General features: G+C 58.0%; 1 protein-coding gene across 9 annotated transcripts in view; it reads right to left on the bottom strand.

Moving 5' to 3' along the window:
- Positions 1-26,620, bottom strand: part of SEPT9 (septin 9) — a 215,635-nt gene that overhangs the window by 102,478 nt on the left and 86,537 nt on the right. For 2 of the 9 annotated variants that reach the window (XM_025362718.1, XM_025362714.1), the window contains exon 1: positions 25,268-25,901. The exons of 5 other annotated variants lie outside the window; for them this stretch is intronic. In XM_025362718.1, coding sequence (XP_025218503.1) covers positions 25,268-25,322 — 55 coding nt within the window. In that variant the 5' untranslated portion in view covers positions 25,323-25,901. Of the gene's footprint in view, positions 1-22,443; positions 22,921-25,267; positions 25,902-26,620 lie in introns of those variants that run through there. 2 more of the 9 variants (XM_025362717.1, XM_025362713.1) reach the window with 1 other exon arrangement.

The raw sequence follows: 26,620 nt of genomic DNA, 5'->3' as shown, positions 1-26,620 counted from the left end.
TCCAGGTGTCCTCAACATCCTTCCGTGTGGCCAAGTTGGAGAACAGAAACTAGACAAGAGAAGGCCTTGTCCCAGGTCCAACCCAAGAAAACAAACGACCTTCCCTGGGAGATCCGTTGAATCCCTCCTTGGGGAGTCCCCTTGGAGACACCCCCCAGCGGCCGACTCATGATTCAGGACCCTGCACCAAAGCAAAGCCCTCCCTGGTGTGAGCTTACAATTGAGTCTACAGTGCGGATGCAGTGATTTATTCCAGCCAGACCAACACGCACAAGCGGATCATTCTAGAACCAGAGCCGGCCCCTCCCCCAAGGCACTCCTCCTTCCTCCAGTTGTCTGCGTGGCTGGCGCCTCACCACCTTGGCCATCTGCACAAAATGTACATGTGTGCCGGTCCCCAGCCATCCTCTCATCTCTTTCAATGCTTGGTGTCTTTTCATGGATGGGTCCCTCCGTCCCCACTGGCTGGCCTCTGTGCTTACTGTCCAGCTCTATGATCTATCTGGGTGTTCCATCTAGCACCACCCCCATGCCCACTAGCTCTAAGTAAGCTCTGAGAGAGCAGGGGCTGTTCCCCCCGCAGGGACCACCCCACCATCAGGGCGGCGCTGCTCAAAGGTGGGTTTGTTCTAGATAACAGCCAGGAGATCTCGCAGCCTCCAGAACTGCGAGAGAATACAACTGTGTGCTAGGAGAACAGTGAGAACAGAAGATGTCCCATTCTGGAGGTGTCCATCTTCCCCAAGGAAACCATGTCCCAGCTGGAATGTCAAGAAGGTGACACCTAAACGAAGAGGTGCCCACCCTGGCTCAGGCCATGCCCCCAAACGAGCATGCCACCGCCTCCTCCTCCTCTTCTTGTGAATCCTCCTCAAAGCCAAGCCCACTCCAGCCCCCTTCCCAGGGGGGCTGGCCTCCCACACAGTTCACACCACCCCCTCCCCACATCATCCTGGTCATGTCATGACTGTTGAGATTGGCTGCAGGGGGTGTGTTTGGGCTCCCTGGGAACAGAGTTGAATGTCCTCTACTCCATGACACCATGCCTTCACAAGGCCTCAGGTGCTTCTAGAAAACCTACTAGGCCAAGGCGTGGTGGTTCACGCCTGTAACCCCAACACTTTGGGAGGCCAAGGTGGGTGGACTGTGAGCCCAGGAGTTCAAAACCAACCTGGGCAACATGGCAAAACCCCGACTCCACTAAATAATATAAAAATTAGCCAGGGTGGTGGCATATGCCTGTAATCCCAGCTACTCGAGAGGCTGAGGTGAGAGGATCACTTGAGGCCAGGAGGTCAAGGCTGCAGTGAGCCATGATCACACCACTGCACTCCAGCCTGGATGACAGAGTGAGACCCTGTCTCAAAAAAAAAAAAAAAAAAGACAACCAAAACCTACTAAAGGCCAGGCGTGGTGGATCACACCTGTAATCCCAGCAGTTTGGGAGGCCAAGACAGGCGGATCACCTGAGGTCAGGAGTTCGAGACCAGCCTGGCCAACATGGTAAAACCCTGTCTCTACTAAAAATACAAAAAATTAGCCAGCCATGGGGGTGGGTGCCTGTAATCCTAGCTCCTTGGAAGGCTGAGGCAGGAGAATCACTTAAACTCGGGAGGCGGAGGTTGCAGTGAGTCCAGATCGCGCCACAGTACTCCAGCCTGGGCGACAAAGCAAGACTTCATCTCAAAAAAAAAAAAAAAAGGCTGGATCACAGGATAGGCACAAGCCCTGAGGGAGCTCCCAAGGAGAAGGGACACACTAGACCTTCACCCCCATTTCAGCCTGCGAAAATTCACTTTCATCTGAGGTTCTGTAAAGGGTTGACTAGTGACCCCCAAAAAGACATGTCCAAGACCTAACCCCAAGAACCCACGAATGTGACCTTATTTGGAAAAAAGGTCTTTGCAGATGTGACTAGGGATCCCGGGACGAGACTATCCTGGATTTTGGATGGGCTCTAAATCCAGTGCTCGGTGTCCTTATAGGAGAAAGGCAGAGGGGGACTCGGAACACAAAGAGACACGGTGGAGAGGGCTAGGTGATGACAGAGCAGAGACTGCAGAGATGCTGTCGGAGCCAAGGAGTGCCTGGGCCAACAGAAGCTGGAGGAGGCAAGGAGGGGTCCTCCCCTCAAGCTGTCGGAGGGAGTGTGGTCCTGCCAATACCTTGATTTCAAACTTTTGGCCTCCAGAACCACGAACGAATCAATCTTTGTTGTTGGGCCACTTGGTTTCCAGCAATATGTTCCAGCAGCGCCAGGACACTCACAACGAGACCCTTGGGAAGATGAAACCCCTGGGCTGCACAGTGGCCCAGGGACAGTCTCGCTGGTGTGGTCACCCACTCTCCAGCCCAGCCCCAACTCCACCACAAACACACTCGACAAACGGCCCACTGTGGGCCAACGGACACGTGGCCACTCCAGAGCTGCCGTATCAGGAGCCCAGAGGAGTGAGAGCTGCCTCCATCCCCCTTCTTGGAGTTGCACAAAAACCCCAGATGGTTGGAGAAGTCATCGGAGGAATCACATCACTCTAGATTCTTGTTTCATTGCTGGGATATTTGGCGATGAAACAAGACCATCCCTGCCAGGGATGCCTCATGGGCAAACGCCTCCCCACGGAGGACGCTGTGAGTTGTACCCAGCCGGGAAACATTAGGAGATGCCTGTCACCAGGCTGGCAGAACAGGGTCCCCCAGAATCTCCTCCCCCATCAGAGTCCTAAAACTACGCCCTGGGTCCTGCACTCACACACAGTCGCCCCTCTCTTCCCAACGTGCAGACCTCCTGGGAAGCCCCTTGCCACCACCCTCACGGGGAAACCGGCATAACCCACCCTGGGGCAGGTCCTTGTCACTTTACTTGTGTCCATCTTCCCTATGGAGGGAGAGGCAGTCAAGGGGTATCCCCATTAACCTACAGAAGCAAGAGCGTTCGTGAGCTTGTCATTTTGCAGATTTTAGACCCCATGTGACTGCACAGATCCGCAGGCCCGACAGGGCACATTCAAAGGACCCACGTGGTAGGCAGGCACACCGGACGGCTTCCTTCTCTGTCCGCAAGGAGTTGATGCAACCGAAGGACACAGAAGAGGCTCCCTGCTGAGCATCACAACTGTGGACCGTGCACAGTGTCAGAAAGATGCGGGGCCAGGTCATGTTGGCAGGGTCCCCATGCTGCCACTGGAAGGTAAAACAGTGTCACCCCCACCACAGGGCAGGAGGTTCCCACCTTTGCCAGCCGTCTCCTTCATCTGTGAATTCAAGTCCCCTAAAGGCAGACTCCAACCTCGCAGGCTCCCAAAAGCCTCCCTTGGTCCCTTCTCCACTCCCCACCGATCTCAACTTGCTCCAAAAGCCTGAAGACTGTTCGTGTGCTTGGGCCCGCTTCTGGGAATTTATCCCAAGGAAATAATCAGAAGTACAGAAAGATTTATGTACGAGGACACTTGCATCAGCATTAAACTCACAAACCCTGGAAACAATCCGGGTTTCCGCAGATTTTCTAAACCCATATGTCAAAGGCCTGCACCGTCATCAAAATCACATTTTTGAAGATGAGAAATGCTGAGAATATTAAGTAAAAATAGCAGGATACAAGATGTCTACGAAGATCCTAATTCCATTTCATACACACATGTGCAGTTTGCACGCACACACGCCCTCGCACCCGCGCAGAAAATAACACTCTCTGCACGGAATGAACGGTGGTGGGTGTTGTTCATTACAATTTCCTGCCTTCTGAGATGCTTCTACTACGTGGGGATCACTTAGCATTTTCAGGGAATAAAACCATCAATATTGTTCTTAAAAAACACACCTTGGTACTGGCTGGGCACGGTGGCTCACACCTGTAATCCCAGCACTTTGGGAACCCGAGGCAGGAGGATCGCTTGAGCCAGGAGTTCAAGACCAGCCCGGACAACATGGCAAGACTCCATCTTGGAAAAACAAAATTAAAAAAAAAAAAAACCACACACACACAGACTTTGGTGCCAACAAGCTGGAGGGTGTGGATAACTGCACGCTGGCCCATCCCCATCCCCACCTCTGGAAACACATCTCACAGCCCATGAAGGGCACAGGGCTTCTCCTATCCTCAAGCACCTATGGTCTCAGCTGCGACACAAAAAGAGGCCACAGTGGGCCATCCTCCAGATGCAAACTCTCCCCTCCAGGCCCATGCGGGGGTCGAAGCAGGAGCAGCCTGGATCTGGGCCTGTTTAGAGAGGAATGTGCCGCACAAGGGACCATTGTTAAGGCCCGTGCTCTGGCAAACCGCTCCCAGCTCCCGAAACCAGATCAAGCACTTCCTGGTGCACATACCAGGCCTCAGTCTGGGGAGGGGATACCAAGCGAGCCACAGGGCCCTGCTCCAGCCTGGGACAAATGTCATGCAAAGAAATGCCAGAGCCTAAGGTCAGAACAAACTCATATGCAGCTCAGCTCTCATAGGAGGGAGCAACGTGGCCTCTGCCCAGGCCAGGGTAGAATTCTGAGCTCAGGTTCCAGGAACGTTAGCCCTGGTCAAACTGGGTCTCCTCTGAGCAGCAGCAGGTTCCGTCCCTGAAGAAACACTGGCTACCTGGGAAGCAGGGTCAGGGCTGAGGGAACCCAGACAGATAGTGCCAGGGAGCAGGGAGGCACCGCCCTGTACGCTACCCTGAGCCTGCAGGAAAAAGACACAGGAAAACCTCCCCTGGCAGGTAACGCCCCATAACGCTTAAGATCTACAGAGCAAGTCCAGCAGCATGTACGTCGTGGGCATGCTCCTTGTCTTCACTCTCCTGTGATGCTGGACCTTGGCACAGGTCCCTGATGTGTGCAGGGTGGAGTGGGTAGTCGGGCAGGGCCTTGGCGCTGGCAGAGCGGGGTCCAGTTGCGAAGGCTCCTTTGCCTCCTATTTATCCAGGACTTGGGGGATGAGGGCCAAAGGCCTGGTGTGCCTTCGAGGAGCTTAAGGACCACCCCAGGGCTGGAGACAGGATGTATGGACCTGCACAGGGACTGTGCTCTTTATTTCAGGGCTCAGAGCAGGAGACCCAAACAGGAGAGTGACATAACCACAGTCTATTCTGAGCCTCAGGGTCCTCAGTGTCACCTCCTGTAGGAGGTGACAGGGTAATAAGGTGCCCCTGAGGCCGGGCGCGGTGGCTCTTGCCTGTAATTCTAACACTTTGGGAGGCCGAGGTGGGCGGATCACCTGAGGTCAGGAGCTCGAGACCAGCCTGACCAACGTGGAGAAACCCCATCTCTACTAAAAACACAAAAATAGCCAGGCGTGGCGGTGCATGCCTGTAATCCCAGCTACTCAGGAGGCTGAGGCAGGAGAATCGCTTGAACCCGGGAGGCGGAGGCTGTGGTGACCCGAGATCGCGCCATTGCCCTCTATCTGGGGCAACAAGAGCGAAACTGTCTCAAATAAATAAATTAATTAATTAACTAAGATGTCCTGGGTGCAGGCACGGCACGCGGCAAGAATGACTGTTGCTGGTGTAATTACCATCTCCTGTGTGTGGGGGTTGTGCATGCTGACACGTGTGGTCACCTTGCTGGTGGCCGAGGCTGTCCTGGCCTGCCACCAATCACACCCACTGACTTCACATGGCCTATTTCTGTGTCTCCGCCCAGAGCCCTTCCTAGTGCTTACGCCCTCAGAAGGCTGGAAGGAGTGAACAGTGCAGTCCTTGGCCAAGAACTGAAGTATAAAAACCCCAGCTCCCTTCCCCAACCCCAGGTGGGCCAAGGCTGGGGGCATGGTCTGCAGTCTCCCCCTGCTGTGCGGTATGGGGGCTGGGCAGCCACCTGTGGTCACAATGAGCTGATGAGGCACCCTTTAATGGCTGGATTCCCTGCCTGGCCCATTCCCACACTCAGGCATCCCCTGGTGTCCCCTCCCACTGAAATCCCTGTCTCAGGACCTGCTTCTGGAGGGACACAAATTAGCCCCACCCCTGGCCTGGGCTGCTTGGTGGAGGAGGGAGGTGGCTCCTGGGGCAGGTGGAGCAGGCTCCGGACAGGGAGGAGGACACAGTCGGGGTGATGGGGAGGGGAGTGTTCTCAGGAAGCAAAACAGTCCAAAAGGAAGGGCTTAAAAATAGGTGCAGTGAAGCTGAGCAGAGCCTGCAAAGGGAAGCCAGGAAACAGCAGTGTCAGGGGAGGGCGGCCCCCCGGCTCCCCACAGAGAGCCACGTTTGTTTAGGGACAGGGACAACGTGAACAGAAGGTAGAGTCCACATAAAGGCGGAGGCGCTCCCTCCTCAGAGAGCCGCACCCAGATAGTTCAAACCTGCCGAGGGTCTAGGAGAGAAGAACTGGGGTGCCGCCACCTCCAGCTCAGTCCCTTTCCCAGTCCCCTTCCCCTCTGCCTTCCCAAGGCCAGGCCTGGCTGGGCCACGGCGCTAGCAGCTAAGACCCGCCTCCAGGGCCGGCCCAGTCTGCAGGAGGCCAGCTTGGTGGCCAAGGGTTACTGACTGCCCAGGCTTATCTGCACACGTGGCCTGTCGACTGAGGTCTGGGACTTGGGGGCATCATCCACACAGCCCCTGCTCCCTGACTCTCCAGTTGGATGCAGGCCTACATTTCAACACCCTGTAAGATTGCAATCTTACCAAGGGCCTGACCGGTGCCTCTGGACAAGGAGGAAAAGAACCATTTCCAGGCCGGGCGTGGTGGCTCAAGCCTGTAATCCCAGCACTTTGGGAGGCCGAGGCGGGCGGATCACAAGGTCAGGAGATCGAGACCATCCTGGCTAACACGGTGAAACCCCGTCTCTACTAAAAACACAAAAAACTAGCCGGGCGAGGTGGCGGGCGCCTGTAGTCCCAGCTACTCGGGAGGCTGAGGCAGGAGAATGGCGTGAACCCAGGAGGCGGAGCTTGCAGTGAGCCGAGATCGCGCCATTGCACTCCAGCCTGGGGGACAGAGCAAGACTCCGTCTCAAAAAAAAAAAAAAAAAAAAGAACCATTTCCACCAAGCCCTGGGTGGAGGTGCAGGAAGCGTCAACAGCATCCCTGCAAACTTCAAATGCACCAGGGGGGTCGGCACCCAGGGAAGAGCCACAGGAGGCCACTCAGGTCACCCTGCCCCGTCTGACGGATTCTGATGACTATCTTTGCTCAAGGGTTAGGAGGAGGCTTCTTTCTCTCTGCCTCTGGCAACCCTGGGCCCGAGAAGTCCCAGGCACTCCGGGGGTCCTTCCTGCTCATCATAGCCCCACCCAGGAGGCCTGGCTCACTCCGCAATGATGATGTGAGAATGAGCAGGTCTGCCTCGTGCCAGAGCCTGTGGTTGGATTTTCGGCTGAGGCCAAGAGAAATAAACAAGCCTCCTCCTTCGCTCTGCACGCTACAGGAAGAGCAGCTTGCTGGCTGCAAGGGGACCCTCCACCCTGCCTATGGGGCACAGCGGCCCACAGTATTCCTTCCCAAAATGGAGCCCTGGCAGCCCTGGGTCCCCCTAAGACGGAACACAAAGGGTGGGCAGCCGACCTCAACAGTCAGCCCTTGGGATTCCAAACCTTCTCTTATCCCCCAACTTTGTGATGTTAATTTCTCCCTGGATAAAGCTCTCGAGCAACCTGGCAAGCCAGCACCAGCTGAACCAGCCCCAGCTTGAACCAGCAGCTTTCCCGAGCCCAGCTACACAGCCAGAAAGGAAAAGAAGTCCTAAGGATTCCTTTACAAGTAGCTTCCAGAATCTGCTATGGTGTCCGCAGGGGACACTGGCACCAACTCTGAGTTTACTAAATGTAGTGGTTTCAACAGTGTCCCCCAAAACGATATGTCTGAAGTCCTAACTCCTGGAACCCGCGAACATGATCTCATTTGGAAAACGGATCTTTGCAGATGTAATTAAGGTAAGGATCTCAAGGTGAGATCCTTCTGAATTCAGTGGGCCCTAAATCCAATGGTGAGCACCTTCATAAAAGACAGAAAAGGAGAAAGACACACAGGCAGGGGGAGAAAGTCACATGGAGACGGGGGCCACAGATCAGAGATGGTGGTGATACGTCTGCAGGCCACGGAACGCCGGGAATCTCCAGGAGCCGCCGGAAGCTATGTTTGTAAGCTCCCAGGTTGTGGCACTCTGTTACAGCAACCCCAGGATATAGACCCCAGGAACAGAGCACAGAAAACAAAGCGGAGGAGGCCTTGAGCCTGCTGCGGCCACTCCCGCCATTCCGTTCAACTCCCTGAGTGTCCTGTCAATTCTGGAAGCCCCTTCTAGCCACGGATTCACTGGTTCTGGAAAGGGGATATGGGTGGCCTGGAGCTGGTCTAGCCTGGCAGGAGGCAGCCTCGCCCCACCGTCAGCCATCAGCTCACACAGGCCCTTCACAGCAGGCAAGCGCGTTGCCCCAGCCTCAGCCGGCCCTTCTCCTGCTGGGTCCCATCGCCCACAGAGCTTTCTGCTGTGTCTCCTCTGGCCCAAGGGGCCCATACATCCAGCCTTCCCGGGACAATCCCAGCTCACATCTGTTGTCCCAACGTAGTCATTGAAGGGTCCCTTTCACTCCCAAATGTCCACTACGGTCACCCTACCTGGGCCAGAATTGTGCCCCACCAGAGAAGGGTCTTGGAGTAACCACACCCAGGGTCAGGGAGCCACCTCGTAGCTGTGCCAGGCACCTGGGACAGCCACGCAGCAGCTTCTGCTTCAAGCCATCTCTCTTTATGCAGAGCAGAACCAGGACCACAGTAAAGGCTCCAGAGGAGGCCACCACTCGCAGGGCCTTGGGTCCTGTTCTTGAAAGACAGCCTAGCCTCCAAGAGGACCACAGCGACTGATCTGGGACGAAGGCCTCTCTGTGCCTGCTCCCCCCATCTACCGTGTGCCCCTGGTTCCGGCAGCCACAGGGTCATTCCAGGCAGACTTTAAAGTCGCGCTAAGTTGCTGGACTTCCTTTTTTCTTTACTAAATCAGTTATGGGAATGGGAGCGCATCTGGCACACACTCAGACGTGATGCACTGGTCTAGCGCTCCCCCCACCCCCCACCCCCGGGTTTTAAACCAGCTGCTGGCTGCTCCACTAGGAGCAGATTGAGGGGAAATGGGCGGAAGCCGCAGGGGAAGAGATGTGAGGCAGATAAAGAGGAAGAATTTCCTGGCTGGGGTGGGGCCACCAGGGCCTGGGTGAGAGGGCCGCCCACCCTCCCTCCCTCGTGGAAGGCAGCAGAAGTGTGAGGACGGATCTGTGTGGGAGGGTCTAGGTGTGGCCTGCCTGGGGGTAGGAGAGGGACCAGATGACCTTTCAGGTCTCCTTGGGTCAAAGACTCCCTGATAAATGGCAGTCGCTGAAGGCAGGAGGGAGGCGCTGGGAAGTGACTGACTTCGAAAAACCACAGGCTGCAGCTCTGAGGGCCTCAAAGGTTAAGTACGGAGTCCCCCAAAATGAGGCTTTCCTCAGCTTTAATCCACCCACGTCCTTTAGGTGGCCCCAGACACCCCGCCAGGGCCTCTCTGGCAGCTCTCCGTCCTCAACTCTGGAGACAGAGACACGTGATGCTGGCTCCAGGTCTGTTCATAGCCCCTCGTCCCCACCAAAGGGTGGCCAGCCACCTTCTCAGCCCACCGCTTGCCCCTCCTTCCCCTCTACTCCCCACCCTCCAACAACAGCAGACACTTCCCCAAACACTCCTTTGCCCAGACCCCGGGCTTCACGCATGCTGCTCTTAGAAACACATCCCAGCTCCCCGCAAGGAGCCAGCAAGGCTGTCCTGTCATCCTTTCCACGGACGGGAAGCTCTGCCGGGGACCAGGACCCGGGCCTGGAGACCCTGAGGAGCCCGTTGGTCAGTGTCTGTTCCGAAGCCCGGGACTGAGCTGCCAGGCACAGGCAGCATCGGTGTGAGGGTCCAGCCTCCCGGACAAGCTCTCCCTTGTCTGTTCCCAGACCTGTCACTGCACACACAGGTGGTGACCATTCCTGATCTGCCTGGGCAGAGAAGCCACCCCTCCCTCCCTCCTCATCTCATTGTCGATGAGGGGAAATGTTACAAGCACTTAAAAAATGCAAAAAAAAAAAAAAAAGAAAAAGAAAAAAGAAAAAGCCTAACACCAGGGGCCACTTGGCTCAGGTGGAGCCTCCATTAATCACGGGGCTCTCTGTGTTGTGGCCCCAAGGCGGGCAGCAGATGGCCTCTGCCCTAGCCAATATGAGCTGCAGCCTAATTACAGGGGACGGTGACCCCAGGGAGCAGAGTTCAGGCTCTGTTCATAGCTGCACCCAGGAGCCAGCTGCTTCCCAGGCCTGCAGAGCCAGGGGAGAGGTGTGGGGGACCAGCACTGAATGACATGACCCAAAGCGCACCAAGCGGGGCTGGAGGTGAGGGCAGAGCCACAGTGGTCACAGAGCCCCCATGTGAACCTACACGGATCTGCCCGGTTTAGGTTCTGCTGAACTCCAGGGTGAGGGAGACCTGGTCTCCATCCTCAAAGACATGAAGAGGTTCACAAAGAAGAATCACAGATAAGAGGGGGTGGTAGGTCTGCTGTGTAGGAGAGGCCGCAACTGGACGCAGAAGATTCCACAAGGGGTAACCACAGAGAGGCAGGGCCACCAGAAGACGGGCTGCCGGCTGCTCCAAACAGCCCAGGGTGTGACTGAGGGGACTCTCGGACTCGGCCGGGGCCCCTCCTGCTCTGAGACAATGCACCTGGGAAACTCAATCAAGCCCAACTAAGAACTTGAAAAGCTCCCTGGAAACCTAGCGGGCAGGGCGGGCCCCTGGGGGGACCCCTGGTATACCCCGAGAGCCAGACACAGCCGGGGGGCCCCACACTTCAGCCCAGAAGACTCGCGACGGAGGAGGGGCCGGTAGCCCAGGGAGGAGCGGGCACTGAGACCAGAGGGGCCAACAAGAGAGGGGTCTGGGGTAGGGGGTAGCTGCTGAGAAGTCCAGGGAACGGCACCTGCCTTTGGAGAAGTGAAGCTCTGGGAATAGGGTTGGTGAAGGGGGGTGGGAAGGGGGAGGTGGGGGGTGGGAAGGGGGAGGTGGGGGGGCGGGGGGTCAGGCTAGATCAGGCACCCTCCCCAGCAGCAAATGCAGGAGCCTCTGGAATCTGTCCACAGAAATGACAAGTGTCCCGCTCCCAGCCCTGTTCACACACTCACCCATCAAGAGTGTCAGAGAGAGCCGCCTCTTACCGTCCACCGTGGGACCTGGACCTAAGCGGAGGTTTCTGGAGGGGCAGGTCCAGGGGAAAGGGTCTCCTCAGAGGCGGCCGCCATTCAGAGGGCCCGAGATAAGAACCTTATCATGCCCTCATCAGACAGAAGAGATCCGCAGTCTCTTCGAACCTGGTCTCCTGCTCCCCCTGCTCCCTCCACTCACCCCAAGCCTAGAACGTTCTGCTTCGCCTAAGATCAGCTGCTGCAGTGGACTGAATAGTGACCCCCAGAAGACATGCCAGAGCCCTAGCCCTCAGACCTGTGAATGTGACAGGAGCTGGAACAGGGTCTCTGCAGATGCAATAAAGGATCTCAAGATGAGAGTATCCTGGATTTAGGGTGGGCTTGAAATGCAATGACAAGCGTCCTTACAAGACACAGAGACACAGAAAAGGCCACATGAAGAAGGAGCAGGGAGTGGCGTGATGCATCTACACGCCTAGAGGCGCCCGGGAGCCACCAGAAGCTGGGAGACAGGCCTGGGCCGGAGCCTCCCTCAGAGCCCCCAAAGGATCAGCCTGGCTGACACCTTGATTTTGGACTTCCGGTCTCCAGAACCATTTTAAGCCCCCAAAGTTCGTGCGGCTTTGTTCCAGCAGCCCCAGCAAACTGTCACGGGGGTCTTCCTCCCCTCCTAAGCCTGGTACCCGAAGCTCCCCAGCTGTCTGGGCTAACCACACCGACCCCAGGACTTTCAGGTCACCAGGACTTTCAGGTCACACTTTCAGGTGTGTCTCGCTCTTCTGTTTAGCCTTCTTCAGTGCCCGTGCAGTCACAGCTTCCAGGTGGTGGGCAATTTATTCTTCTCTCTCATGATATGAATGCTCTGGGCCTCCGAGTGCTCATCTGCCCTGCACTGAAGGCTGAAGCTAAAATCCTGGAGAGAACTGACCCCTTTGGTGGGCAGGGCAGGCACTGTGCCGCCAGCATGGCCAGAGGTTAACTGGCTGAAATGTGTCCCCGTAAAGTGTCTCCCCTTTGCCTGTATTTTCCTTCCAAGTAGGGAAGCCAGAGAGGCCTCCCCGATCTTTTCCCCAATCCCCCGGGGCAGGAAGCCTGTGGTCACCTGTCCGCGAGGATCAGCTGGACAGACAACTACCCCCTCCCAGGCCACACCTCATCAACAGAGGGCCCCTCAATTCTGCTGGTGGCCTATGAGAGAAGGAAAAACTGAAGGAGTTGTTACAGTAAAAGCTCCAAACCCTGGTGCCAGAGAGGCCCACGGCTGAGCAAGGTGCCCCCACCCCCACTGCCCTGAGCTGCCAACTCAGCCCAGCTCAGCACTGTGACCTCTGACCTGCCTGCGGGCCACGGGAGCCAGACCTGCCAATCAGCATCTCCCGGATACCCATCTTGTGAAGTCCCCAGTGGCTGAGCGTTTCCCAGCCCTTCCCGGACAGCGTGGGCTACAGGAGACATTGGACAGGAAGACAGCCAAGCCTCCACTGCCCAGAAACTGCCCGGGCCCATTGCAGCAACAGGGACCCACCCACCAGCATGAGGCCCCTCTGCAGGAGGGGTGGGGTCAGGAGAAAGAGCCTGTGGGGCACAGGGCTGCAGGAGGAGTCATTCTTCTCTTGATTATATCGCCGGTTTCGGCTGAGTTGTCCCCAGCTTGTATGGGAAGCCCACAGTTGAGGGACTGTCTGGACGTGGCATGCAGGAGTCACAAGCGCCATCTACACCCCACCCCAGGCCAGGCAGATGACCTCTCTGGTCTCAGTTTCCTGGTGAGGAACAGGAAGGGCTGGACCGAAAGATCCCTTCCAGCCCGGACATGGAATGACCCCACGAGGGCCACGATGAGGTCTGTCCCAGCTCCTCATACTAGCTCAGGCCAGCAATTTCCAAAGGCACAGCCGCAGGGGCCTCGGAGCAGGAACTAGGAGGACCAGCCCGCTTCACCGTCCTGGGCAGAGGTCAAGCATCCTGCCTTTGGCCCACATTCCTTGTGGCCAAAAATGCAGAAGCAGGCAGTGCTGGCAGAGGCACCTGGACCTTTGTGCAAAGCAGAGGCCCCACCTGACACCCCAGGCCTAGAGCAGGAGAGAACCAGCCCGGGCCTCGGGTGCCCTGACTGCCAGCGACCAGGGAACGTGACACTTTCCGGCCTCTGCTTCCTCATCTCCCAATCCCAGGGGGAGATTAGGTTGGGTGATGTGTTTTTCTTTTTGACAGGGAACTTTTATTTATTTTTATTTTTATTTTTGTTTTAAGAGGGGGTCTCCTGTGGCCGGGTGTGGTGGCTCACGCCTATAATCTTGACACTTTGGGAGGCTGAGATGGGTGGATCACTCGAGGCCAGGAGTTTGAGACCAGCCTGGCAACATGGTGAAACCCTGTCTCTACTAAAAAATCCGTGGGCTGGCAACTCCAAGTCCCCAGCAGCCTCCAAATGGAGGCTTTCCTCTTGTAGGATTCTCAAATCCTACAAATACAAGTGTCTGTAATCCAGCTACTCAGGAGGCTGAGGCATGAGAATCACTTGAACCTGGGAGGAGGAGGTTGTAGGGAACCAAGAACACGCCACTGCACTTCAGTCTGGGACACAGTGAAACTCTGTCAAAAAAAAAAGGTGGGGGGGGCGCGGGGGTCTCCCTATATTGCCCAGGCTGGTCTCAAACTCCTGGGCTTAAGGAATCCTCCTGCCTCAGCCTCCCAGAGTGTTGGGATTATGGGCACGAGCCACCATGAACTTTTAAAAATAACATCTACTGCTTTTATCCTGACTGTAAAAGGAATTTAGGTACAAAGCTGAAAATTTGCAAAACGCAGAAAAACAAAGGGAAAAATCTATAAACCCACAACCCAGGTAACCTCCATCAATATTCTGACAAATGTCTTTCCACTCTTTACTGGGGAGTGTGTGTGTGTGTGTGTGTAAAACAGGTTCATACAGTGACAATGTTGGGTGCTTTTCTCCCTGTGGCGCTATGTGGCTGAGGTCCCTACACATGTTGGGCCCGTTCTCTCGATTCCTCTGTAGTTCTAATGTTCTGATTCCAGATATGTCACTCTCGGCTCGGACTGTTCAGGAGAATCATTTCTGGATCTTGCTAAACAATGGACTCTGCTGGTCCCCAACTCTTGGTGGTTCTGGTTCAGGAAGGCTGGGTGAGCCTGGGCACCCTGAAGTGTTTCTGGGGAGCTGCAGGTGTGAACCTCTGTCCTCCTGAAGACCCACAAGCCTCATTTCCCCCATCCCCTCCTCCCTCCCCCTGAGAATCCTACAAGAGGAAAGCCTCCATTTGGAGGCTGCTGGGGACTTGGAGTTGCCAGCTTATAGCCCCACCCTGCCCCCACCTCCCCGGGAGTTATCTAAGGACAATGTCCAGCCTCAGCCGCCAAGTCTCAGCTCTAGGGTCAGTCACACACTGAAGGACATGCAGAAGTAGCTGTGTGCTGGGCACTGCTGAGGACAAAGGCCTGAATGACGAGCGGGAACAAGGTCACAAGGTCCTAAAACCTGCCTGAGGTCCTACAGTCAGGGCCTTGGAAATCCATGATAAAAGCCAGTTTAACACCCTGCCATGGAACACAGGCAGGAGAGGGAGCAGCCCCCCGCCAGCCTCTTTGCCAATCACCCCGCTCCGGGTCACAGCCAGGGCAGCCGGCGCCTTCTTCCCGGCTCGACAGCCCTCGAGGGCAGGAGCTAGTTTGCCCATCATTGTCCCCTCTCCACTAGGGCCTGGCACCCTGCCTGGCATGTAGTAGAAGCCTAAGAAGGGTTCACTGTGTTCATCCTGCAATAGTCAATGTGTATGAGTGCTTACCATACCTGAAGACAGTGATTTACTCTTGTCCCCATTTCACAGATGGGAAACCGAGGCACTGAGAGGCTGATGACTCCCCTACATTGCCATGTGGGCAAGGGCAAGGCCAGACGTGAACCGGCACGCTGGACCATCGTGCTCTCTTCCTTCACACTCCACCCTGGGCCTGGGAAAGCTACCCTTGGAGATCCCCACGATGCTGACACCTCACTCAGCCCCTTCGTGCACCCTCTCCCACACCTCCCAGCCGGCCTGCCAGGTAACACTGTTGTTCTGGTTTTGCAAACACGGACACTGAGTGGAAGAGCAGCCAGGCTGAAGTGGGGCAAAGGCAGCCCCCGTCAAACCCCAGGGTCGGAACCCCCAGCCATCCCCACTCTCCAAGGACTAGTAGACAGAGATTTCCACTGGGCTCAGCCAGGGGCCAGGGAACAGGTCTCCGCAGTGGGGAGTGATGGAAGGATGCGGTGTGCACTGGGAGGACCCAGGCCGGCCTTCCAGTGCTGGAGCCTCGGCAGCCCAATCTACCTTGTTGGGCTCTTGGGGGGATTAAAAGAGACCTTGTATACAAAGTACCAGCCCAGGGCCTGGCACCTAAGAGGTGCTCAATTAAAGGAAATGGTTATGAAAAATAACAAGAAGAAGCTCAGAGGAGGTGCCTGTGGGTAACGAGGGAACAGCTGGAAGGGCCTGGACTTGGGTCAGAGACAAAGAATGCAAGAAGGAGGGAAGGAGGGAGGGAGAGAAGGAGGGAGGGAGAGAAGGAGGGAGGGAGAGAGGGAGGGTAGGGCAGGCGACAGCTGGCTCCAGGGCAGCTGTGTGCAGGAGCCTGCTTCATCATTTAAATATTGGGAGAGATGTAAATATTTGAGTGAGGTCCTCCCAGCCTGGCCGTGCTCTGGCCACAGCCAGGGCTGGAGGAAGAGTTCCTCCCTCACCAGGGTCTCCATTCTGTGCCCCCTACCCCAGCTGTCCCAAGATTCCATGTTTCCGGGCCAGGAGCAGGGGGCTGGGAGCAGCAACCAGACAGGGCAGGGGCGCTAGGGAGGGACCCCGCCTTTGCTTCCACCCTCCCTCCTCTGCACAGCACTGGGCCTGCAAAGGTGAGAATGAAGGATCTCCTCCCCCACCCGCCCCCAAGGGGCTCAGGCGGCCAAGGGTTTCTTTTGTAGTCTAGAAAAAAAGCAAAGCATCCCCTTCTGAGGTTTTCTGGTGGAGGCCCAGGGTTTAAAGCTCGCTGCTACAAACCTGCAGCCCCCTCTGCCCTTCCAACAGTGCCTCTCTCCCACCCGGGTTATTTCACAGCCCAGGTCCCTCCCAGCCCTCCAGGCCTCCTGGGGAGGAGGACGGATGCAGTCTGGATCTTGTGCACAGCAGGGCCCCTCCAATGTTGCAGTGCACCCCGCTTGGCTGGAAGAGCCTGTCTCATGCCATGACCTGTGCTGGCACCAACAGCCCTTTCCCCTACCTCCCACCTGAGTGCTGAGGGCAGCTGTGCCAGGCAGACAAACAGAGTCTTCCACACAAACTATGAGTCTGCAGAAATGGCAAGAGAAGGCCAGGTACAGTGGCTCACACCTGTAATCCCAGCACTTTCAGAAGCCAAGGTGGGCAGACCACCTGAGGTCAGGAGTTCGAGACCAGCCTGGCCAACAGGATGAAACCCTGTCTCTACTAAAAATACAAAAACTTAGCTGGGTGTGGTGGTGGGTGCCTGGAGTCCCAGCTACTCAGAGGCTGAGGCAGGAGAATTGCTTGAACCCAGGAGGCTGAGAATGCAGTGAGCTGAGATCGTGCCACTGCACTGCAGCCTGGGCAACAAGAGCGAAACTCTGTCTCAAAAAAAAAAAAAGAAAAGAAAAGAAAAAAATGGCAAGAGAAGTTGGCCAGCATCACCTGCCTGGAAATCTGCCTGGCAAATTCCTACCCCAGTCTCTGGCTAGGAAGCCTTCCTCCAGGAAGCCCTCCTGTTCTACCCCTTCTCCTGAGCCCATGCCTAGACCCCCAGTGCCTGAAACAGAGCTGGCCCTTGGGGTACCCATGGACGGCTAAACAAATAAGCCAACTGCTTCTCCCACCCCCAACGACGCTCCTGGCCTGGCAGGGCATTCAGCAGTAACACTCGGCAAGTGGACACCAAGGAATACCCCTCACCGTGCAGTCCGCACCACGGATTCCAGCCCTTCATTTTAAACAAAAGGAAAAAACCCAACCCCAGCAAACGTACAGAGCACTCCATTCCCTGACCTTTAATGGGGGGCAAGAGGCAGAGGACAGAGGAGAAGGCCGCCCCTCCAGGCCTGGTTTGGAGCCAGAAGGACTTGTATGCTCTTACTGTAGATAACATCAGTCTCTGGGGGACATAGGGCAGGGGCCTGGCCTGCCCCTCGCAGGGAAACTGCCCACCCACGTGGAAAGCAGGGCCAAGGGTCCCTGCTTGGACCCAGCTTCCTGCACATGGGGTGGGGGGTGGGGACAGAAGGAGATCCTGCCTGGACTGCATGGAAATCCACCAGACTGCTGGCTGCTGACATAGCAGGAGCAGAACCATCTCCATCTTCCAGGGCCCTGCCTGGGGGAGGGGAGAGGCTAGGTGGCTCTGTCCAGGCTACACTCCCCATGCCCGGGACTGCTCTCTTCCCACCAAAAAGAAAGATGAGACAGGTCCATCCTGAACCTCCTGGAGACAGGAAGGGGGTCTGCCTGGGGCCCAGGTGGCTCCCTCCCTCATGCCCAAGGGGTCCCACAAGGAGGTGCTAGGTCCCCCAGGCCCTGCCCCAGGGAACTGCTGCCTACAAAGTCCGCAGGTAGAGCCAGCCAGGAACGCCCTTCATGCCACTGGCTATGGGTTGGAGGCTGCGAAACCAGGCACAGAATCAGAAAAGACCTGCCACAGGCTGCAAAGGGCTCCAGAGAGCTCCAGCCCCTCACAGGGGCAGTGCTGTGGAAGGGGTGAGAAGGAAAAGCCAGCTCCTGGGAACTGCCCATCCAGAGTCTACATAATACCTAGGTGGCACGAGATAATGCCCTACTCCCCACCCCACCCTTCCACCATCACCCAAGACCTGAGCCCCTGGGAGCACCCCGTGAAGACAGGGGGATGTGCGGTAACTGCCCCCCAACTTTACACCCAGAGGCTAACCTACACTCAGAAGACCCCTCCGAGGCCGTGGCCAGAGTTTGGGGCAGGGGAGGGGAAGCGGGTGGATGGGAAGGCCAAGGAGACTCCCAGGAAAGCCACTCCAAGTGTCTGCAAGGCTTCATCGCCCACATCCAAGGCACGGGCTCCTGGCTTTGAGGACACAGGAAATTCGATGCCATGTGGGGAGGAGGGCACTGCAATGTGTTTAAGGCCAGGCCCCTTGATTTTCCAGATATTGGACAAATGATGGTTTCCCCAGTTGGCCCAGAGATGCCAGGGGAGACGGAATGCCAAAGCCTGTAGGGGGAGATTCAGAAATTTCAGAGAAAGAAGATGGACAACGAAAAACAAAAAAATACAAGAAGCCAAGTAGAGTCTGAGCCCTGCATTCCCAGCCTCCCCCACGGCCACAGGCAATCCCTGGAGACCTAGCTACAGGAGCAATGGGGGCGGGCATGGGGGCAGGTATGGGGGTGGGGGGTCTTGCTGTTTATGCTCCCAGCTGACATCGAGGTCATCTTCTTGTCCCTCTGTCTAAGTTTCTGGGCATTGGCAGGACTTTTAAAAACGACAACAAACTTGAAGTCTCTAGAACGTCTGCTGGCCCAGTCTAAACGGATCCTTGGGGCTCTGCAGACCAAATTAAACAGCCTGAGCCCAGAAATGCCCCCAGGCGCCTGGGGGTGTCTAGGGGCCAACTGGTGGGTCTGTTTGGCTGGCGAGATGACAAATCCTCCCACTTCTGTGACTGTGTTCCAGAGAGTTCCGGACCCTTTGGTCTCATAAGCAACTCAGAGCCTCCAAATTTGGGAAAAACCAAGAGGGCTTTGGAAAGAAAGCCAGTGTTTGACCATTTTTCCTCAGTGGCTTTGTCAAGGGAGAGCACAGGAACTTGGTTTTTGGCTGGGTTTCTGGGACGAAACAAAAAAAAAAAAAGGCAGGGGGAGGAGAGGGTGGCGGAATTGCCTGGGGCTCCAGCCTAGGCTATACACCAAGGAGACTTCAGAGGAACAGGCCAGCCCCATCCCCAGCACGGTGAGGGAGGGGCATTTGGCTGGCTGGCAAAGGGAAGAGATGGCAATAGTGAGGCCCTGAATCCGGTGGCTAAGCCTCATCCCTGAATGTGACCTCCCCTGATGCCTGGGCATGCAAGAAATAGGAGGTGGAGAAAAGAGGAGGAGACCCTAGTTCTGCTCTCCTGGCACCAGGATATCAGGGAACAAAGAAAGGAGGAGGAGACCCTAGCTCTGCTCTCCTGGCACCAGGATATCAGGGGGCAGCTACCTCTCTCCCAACAGGCAGGCAGAGGCCACACGTCGCCAGGCTGAGAAGTCCCTGTGACTCCTACAGACAAGTGCACAATCTGCATATCTGCATTTCCCTGGGTGATGCCCGTCGTGTGTGGCCACCAAGTACACTCTCCACCACCAAGACAGCCAACGAGACCAGGTGGCCACTGTGTACCAGGCACTGTGGTGACTGCCTGATACTGACCCCTGGGGACTCAGGCTCTGGTAGGTTTGTTTTTCCAGGCACCCAGTCCCCCCTCTACCTGCTGACACCCCGGGCCCAGTGTGGGGGTGTAGGGGTGCTCAGTGGATGGGTCCACAGGCTGGGCGAGCAGCAGGCAGCCTTGGCCCGTCAGCCCTTGGTCTCACCACTGGACAAGATGAGACTGTTCCAGCTGCCTGCCCAGCTCTGCACCACACTCACCTGGGCCCTTGCAGAGACCTGCTGGGAGAGAATGTCCAGAGCAGTGGACACCACTCCCTGCGACACACACCCTGCCACAACCGCTTTTCAGGGAAAGGCCAGCCTGCAGAGCCGAAAGCAGGCTGCCAGCACCCCCGCTGTCCTCCAGCAAGTGCTCACCTCACTGTCAGCGCTTGGCCTTGCAGATGGGCATATGGTCCACCCATCTGTGACACTCCGGGGTGGGGGTGGGGGTAGAGGGTGACAGGGAAGACCAGGACAACCTCCCAGTAAGAGGAACCTGCAGCCAACATGACTCCAGCCTCCAGAGTGTCAGCCAGGCAGGAAAAGAGGGGTCCCATGGCTGCACCGGGAGCCTGGGTATCTGTTGGGCTCAGAGCAACCCCCAGGCGGGCCCTACAGGCACTGGTATCTGCCGTGCTTTCCATAATTAGTGGTGACCGCGCTGTCCAGCCTCATTCACACAGTGGCATCACACAGGCTCTTGCCTGAGACCTCCCATCCCCAGACCTGTATGTTTAAGCATCCAAACCTACTGTCCTTTGCAAATGCCCCCTTTTCCCACCCAGATGCGACACCAGCAGCGACACCCACCACACCCATAGGCGGCCGGCCCCGTGCTCAGCACCACGGGCTGCATCTCACTGAGTCCCCCGGCAACCCTCGAAGACAGCTGTTTCTAACCCCACTGTGCAGGCAGGGAAGCGGGCAAAGACACTGAAGAAATCTGAGCCGCCCAGCTTTCCCATGGCAGAGGGAGGGCAGCCTGGGCATCCCTACACTTCCGCGCCCCTCACTCCTCCAAAGCACTGCCCCTCTGGAAGCGAACTCTGTCCACTAGCCCTATTCAAAACCTTCCTGGACAGCCACAGCCTGCAGACATCGATTCCAGCCTGCGGCCACCCAGTCCCTGCAGGGTCCCGGCGTTTACCTCCATCTGCCTCTTCCCGGACATCCAGCCCAGGCAACCCACAGCCCAGCTGCAAGGCTGATCACGGCGCATCTGCTGCCTGGTGCTGTGTCTGCCCCCCTCTAAATGAACCAGCTTGCAGTCAGGACAGCAGGTCTGTCTGGCCCTGGCTCTGAACTCAAAGAGCATCAAATCAGCACTGCCAGGGGTTGTGGGACCCGTGCAAGAGGCCTGCCCCCGCTCCCCGTGGCTCCTGCCTCCTGCCTCCCACCACAAAAGCTCAAACTGCAGGGAGGCAGTATTCACAGGAGGCCTTGAGTCTTGGCTGAAAGGCAGGATTCATCACGCAAGAGGCCTACAGGCATTAATTAGGGACAGGTCTGCACCTATTACCAAGCAACGGGGCCTTTCTCTAGGGAGGAAAGAGGCACCTGAATCCAGCCAGGGCCAGCTCCCACATCCTGGAGGTGTCGGGACTCTCAAGCAAGAAGGCACGTCCACATGGCCCTTCCCACCCAGAAGCCCGTCCCACAGCCTGCTCTGCCTCCAGGACACAGCTCTGGGGGTCCTCCCTGGGCGACAGTGGGGGCTCGGGAGAAGCTCGGATGCCACACAGCTCTGGGATCTCAGCACGTGGGTCCTGGGCCAGATTGTTTCAACAAACATCAAGGACTTTTGGATTTTTTCTCAGTGTGCAAATCTGGTTACAGCAAACACCGCTGAGCAATGCAGGCCAACAGCTGGCACTTGGAAAGGCTTTTGTTACACAAAGACCCAAGTTGTAATCGTGTTTGCGATAACAGACTTGGCCTGAATTCACGAAAGTACATGCCGTCCGCCAGCCCCGTGCCTCCACCAACCAGAAGGGAGAAAGAGGAAAGGGTCATCCCTCTTGTCACCCTATTATGGGCAGTGGCGGGTGCTGCAGTCGTCTGGAGGCCCATTTGTACAGTGGAAAAGTGGAAAATAAGACTCTAAAAATCTCATCGGCAAAACACAAAACATTCTCCTTGCTGCTACATAGGGGCCTTCACAGAGCCCTAAGACCTCGAAGCCCGGAGACCTGTCCTGAAGCGGGAGCAAAGGCGGGATGCGGGAAGTTTGAGTCCATAGAACACACTGACACCCTCTCCATTCCTGGGAACGCTGAGCCTGACGGACGCCGCTAGGACAGCAGAAGGACTGAATCCCCGTGCAACTCATGGGCGAGGGAGCATAACGCCATGGTGCCCTCTGTCCCCAAGACGGGAGGGATGGGGAAGGCCCTGGGCAAAGGGGACAGGCAGGGAAGGAAAAGGTGAAGAGAAAGGTGCTCCCCAGGGAGGGGCTAGATGTGCCCAGGACATGGGACATGGGCAGAATTTTAACTCCCAGCACACACACAGGCCCACGGACGGCTTCCCGTCTACCTGCTCCTTGGGGGTGTGCTGTGCCAGCCTGGGCACCTACCCCTTTCCCCATGCCAGGTCACTTGCCCTCTACCCTGCATACTGCCACTAGTTCTAAACCTCCTACAGGATTCCAGGCTTAGACGTCTGCTCAATTGGAAAACTGCTCCCAGAGATGCCATGGCTCAGAGCTCATCCTGCTTTGGGGGTGGCCCCTGGAGTCTCCACCCCTCAGCAACCCACATGGTGACAGGCACCCACATCCGTTGGCCTCAGGAACCGTGGGGCCACCATCCCAGTGCTGCGAGGAGCTGGCAGTTTCCTCCCCACCCTTTCAGCCTACCTTGCAGGAACCAAAACACCAGGTGAGCCGCCCCGGGAAAGAGACCTGTGCTCCCGATGCACGGCTCCTGCCCCATTCCCGGCTACTCCAGATGCTTCCGTGGACCAGCTGCACTCCCAGCGGGCATGCCTGGCCCTCCGCAGCCTGGCCCATCTGATCTTCACAGGCAGGCCCCTCCTTATGCCCCAGCTCCCCTCTCCAGCCAGCTCATTCCGGCCTCCCCCACTGCTGCCAGCTGCTGCTGGCCAGAAGGCTCTCCTTCCTCTCGAAACCCAATTCCTACTCTCCCTCAAGGTCCGCCTCCTCCATACTGACTTCTCCCCTGCTAGCTAGTGGCGACCTTTCTCCACCCTGATTTGGAAGCTGCCTGTTTGTATCACCCCTGGCTGGGCTGAATCATACTCTCTCCTCCACCTCCTCCAATCATACCTTCCCCATGTCCATCTATCCAACCAAGGTTGTCCATCTCCTGTATACACACCCCCACCCCCCAACTATACTCCAGGTTCCTTGGGCACCAGGGAGGGTCAACTTTCCATACCCCAGGTCAGCCCCCATGCACACGCACACTCATGCACACACACACACTCTCTCACACCCATCCACTTGGGCCACCTGATGGCTCTAAGACCAGAATTCCCAGCAAAACCATTCAGGGTACACAAGAGGGAAACTGACACACACAGGGAACCAGCAGATCAAGGCCCCACCCCCAGAGACTGAGAAACCTTCCCCCAGAGCCAAAGGATTGTCAACTGCTGCACCAGGATGGTCTCAATGAGCCCATTGTCTTGGACTAAATTACAGGGTCACGAAACTGGCTTGGGAGGCAGCCGCAGAAGCAGCTGCAGATGGAGGTGCATGGGGGCGAGGGTGGAGTTATACCCACAGACTCGAGGCAGGGGCACTAACAACTTTCGTGGTACAAATGGTGACAGCTGTACAACCAACACAACCCCAAACCCTGGCCTCCCCTCCCGCCACAGGGCTCCCATTGAGCCCCGAGAGTCCTTCCCCAGAAATCCCACCAGAGACCCAGCACTTCCGGTTAGGAACTGAGAGCAGAGACCTCGATCCCGCAGGCAGGAGGAGAGGCCCGCAGAACACAGGGCCTCTCTCCATAAGGGCTCACTGGAAAGTGGTCAGACCGGCTAAGTCCGTGCCACTTGGACATTTGGGACAAGGGAGGCCCCTGGAGGAGCAATTGCAGGGAAGAGTTGCAAAGAGGCAGGGGCAGGGAGGCCACATTCACTCGGGGCCTGCAGGAGGCTCAACGGAACACAGTGGACCTAGGGACACCCCGGTATGAGCATGTGCCCAAAGATGTCCAGATGAGGGGGTGTGGCGGTGGAGGGGAGGCGGGAACAGCAAACCCTCCCAGCTCTGCAGACCCAGACCTCCCCTCCCTCTAGGAAGCATGGATGCAAAGGGCTAGAGCCTGAAAAAGTGCTTCCACCACTAAGCTGACAAAGTAGGTATGATGTCTCCAGCTCACACTCTGCACAGCGCAAGCGGCCACTGGATCACAACCCCCTCCCGTCCTTCGCCGCCCCACACCCTCCTCAGGCCCAGCCCTGAAGAACAGCCACTGGCACTCTGCTTGGCATCCAGCCAAGGTTCTGGTCCCCCAGGAGGCCCCGCCTCCCCCACCCAGATGGGGCTGACCCCTGGTGGGCCGTGTGGGCAGCTGGGCTCAGGACACCCAGATGCCAGCCCTGGTTCTGGCCATGGAGTGGTGAGGACCTCAGGCTGGTCACATCCCAGCTTGGCCTGACACCTGGACAGTTGCTCATTTCAACAGACTTTCTCCCTCCCGGCCCACCAGAGGGCTCTGCCCAAGTCGGCGTAGGAGCCCCTCAGAGGGGCGGGGGCTCCAGGTCCTGGCAAAGGCAGGCCCGCCCCTCAGAAGCCCTGCCCCAGAGCGCTGGAGACCATTGTGTGAGCTTCCCCTCTGCCTGCCGTATTTACTCCCGCGGACGCAGGACGCAGAGCCCCAGCACCGGGAGTCACGAGGACGCAGGAAAGCGCACGCACTCACAGGCTCAGGGACGCGGACGCCAGACCCGGGCTTGGACGGAGCAGCCCCGCAAGTCCCAACATACTTTGTAAACCCCGAAGACAGGAGAGAGCCAAAATGCGCTCTCTGCCGCACGCAGGCCCCTTCTGCCCCCCACAGCCCGATTCTGGGAGGCGGATGAGGATGTCCCCCAGGCCTGGAAATGGGCCATAGGACATCCCACTCTGGACCCTGCCATGGCCTGGACTGTGTCCGTTCGGTGCTCCCGGCCCACGGGCTGCACAAATTGGCGGCCCCAAAACTGGCGGCGTGGGGGAGGGGAGGGCTGTCCGCCCGAGCAGGACGCGGCTGTCCACTCGGTCGGAGGTGAGGAACGACCTCCCTATCCTGTTGCCGGGTCCAAGCGGGGCCCGAGAGCCGCCGGGGAGAGTTGAAGGGAGGGGGCCGATGGATTTCCCAGAGTGAAACTGTGCGCCCTGGAGAGTTCTGAGGCAGCCCCGCGAGCCCTCGAGGAGGTTGCTGTCGCTCGGCAAACACAAACAACAATAAAAGGAAGGAAACCCAGGCGGCAGTGCGCAGAACAAGCGCAGGGTCCTGTGAGGGCGCGCGGGGTCCCCGCGGGTCCCCCAACAGGGTCCCCCACGTAGGCGACGCGGGTACAGGGCCAGGGGCGAGCAGCGCTCTCAACAGGAGGGCGCCTGGATTGGGGGTCCCGCCTGCCCTCGGCGCACCTCCGTCCCGCGCCAGGCCCACCCGTAGGGTTCTCTCCAGCACTCTCGCGGCCGCAGCAGCCAGCCCAGCACCCACCTTCGAAGTCCGAAATGATCCCGTCCAGCTGCGCGTTGACTGCAGGGTCCGACATGGTGGCTGGTGGGCAGCGGGTCGCGCGGAGGGCAGCTGCGAGGAAGCGCCCCCAGCGGGGCCCGGGCCCTGCGCGCTGGCTGGGGCGCCGCGCCCGCGCTCCTGCAGTGCAGAGCTCGCTGCCGGAGGAGCCCCTTGGCCCCCAGGCTCAGCTGAATGAATGGGGGAGGAAGGCGGGCGCCGGCCCCTCCCCGCGCTCTGCGCCCCCGCCCCGCCCCCGCCTCCCGGGCGGATCAGGTTCCCGCACCCGCGCCGGCCTCCCACTCTCGCACTGGCTGCTCCGCCCGCCTGTCAAGGCCGGGCCTGGGGGGCTGGGGCCCGAGCAGCCGCTGGGGGACAGTCCTGGGCACACGACCGGAGCGCCCCCCTTCTCCCCGCCTGGCCCGCGCCCAGGGGACGGCGAGAGACGCGGCCTCGGCCCCTCCCCCCAGGCGCCCCGCTGCGGCCAGATGTGGGCGGATGTGGAGGCCGGGCTGTGGCGAGGGGGGCGGGCGCCCAGAGGGGAAGAGATTCCTCCCCTTCCCCGGGCGCAGGGTCCTTCTGCAGGAGGCTGTATTTGGGCAGCCAAACAAAGTTCGCTGTCACCGCCGCCGCCGCCGCCGCGCCTGCAAGGGTTAAGCGGCGGCGCACGCGGCTGGCAGGCAGGATCCCAGCCTGTGGGCTCAAGAGCCGAGGGGCTCAGGGCGAACACGCGAGTCCCATGGCACCAGCGAGAGGCCACCAACTCCCACCCACCGAGGGCACCCCTGCAGCTAACACCCCCACCATGACCACCACCCCGGGGGCCACTGCTGCACCCTCGTGGGTGGGCCCTGGAGAAGGCACTCTCCGGGAGAAGGGGCACAGGGCGGGGATGGAACACGGCTGTCAGAGAAGCCAGGGACAGGCGCCGCCTCCCTCCACAATAAGGGCCTCCTGAGAGCAGGAAGTAGACCTAGTCAGGAGCAGAGGTTTCCGAAGGTGTGAAGGAAGGAGCTAGGCAGTGAGTGAGCAGAAAGGGAGCTGCCCCCGGGGCTTCTCCCTCCCGTCTGGGCCCTAACCTGAAGCCTAGCCTTCCCTCCAGGCCAGCGTCTCTACCATTAAACTGTATTACCCACAAGGCAGGCAGGGCCGAGTGGCTGGGGTAGACCTGGGGACCTGGGTTAGACACAGAACTTGAGAAGCAACAGGCTCTCATCCTCAAGAAGGGCCCTCCAGGTGTGTCACCTACAACAGAGAGAGGCGCTTCTTCCACTCGCCTTGGAAAGCCAGAAGCCCTCTTCTGCATGCTCTTCCTGCCACCCCGTACCTTAGACCCTC

This window comes from Theropithecus gelada, chromosome 16 (assembly GCF_003255815.1).
Source record: "Theropithecus gelada isolate Dixy chromosome 16, Tgel_1.0, whole genome shotgun sequence".
Lineage (NCBI taxonomy): Eukaryota > Metazoa > Chordata > Mammalia > Primates > Cercopithecidae > Theropithecus > Theropithecus gelada.
The sequence above is the reverse complement of the archived record's forward strand: the minus strand, read 5'-3'. Positions and strand labels throughout refer to the sequence as shown.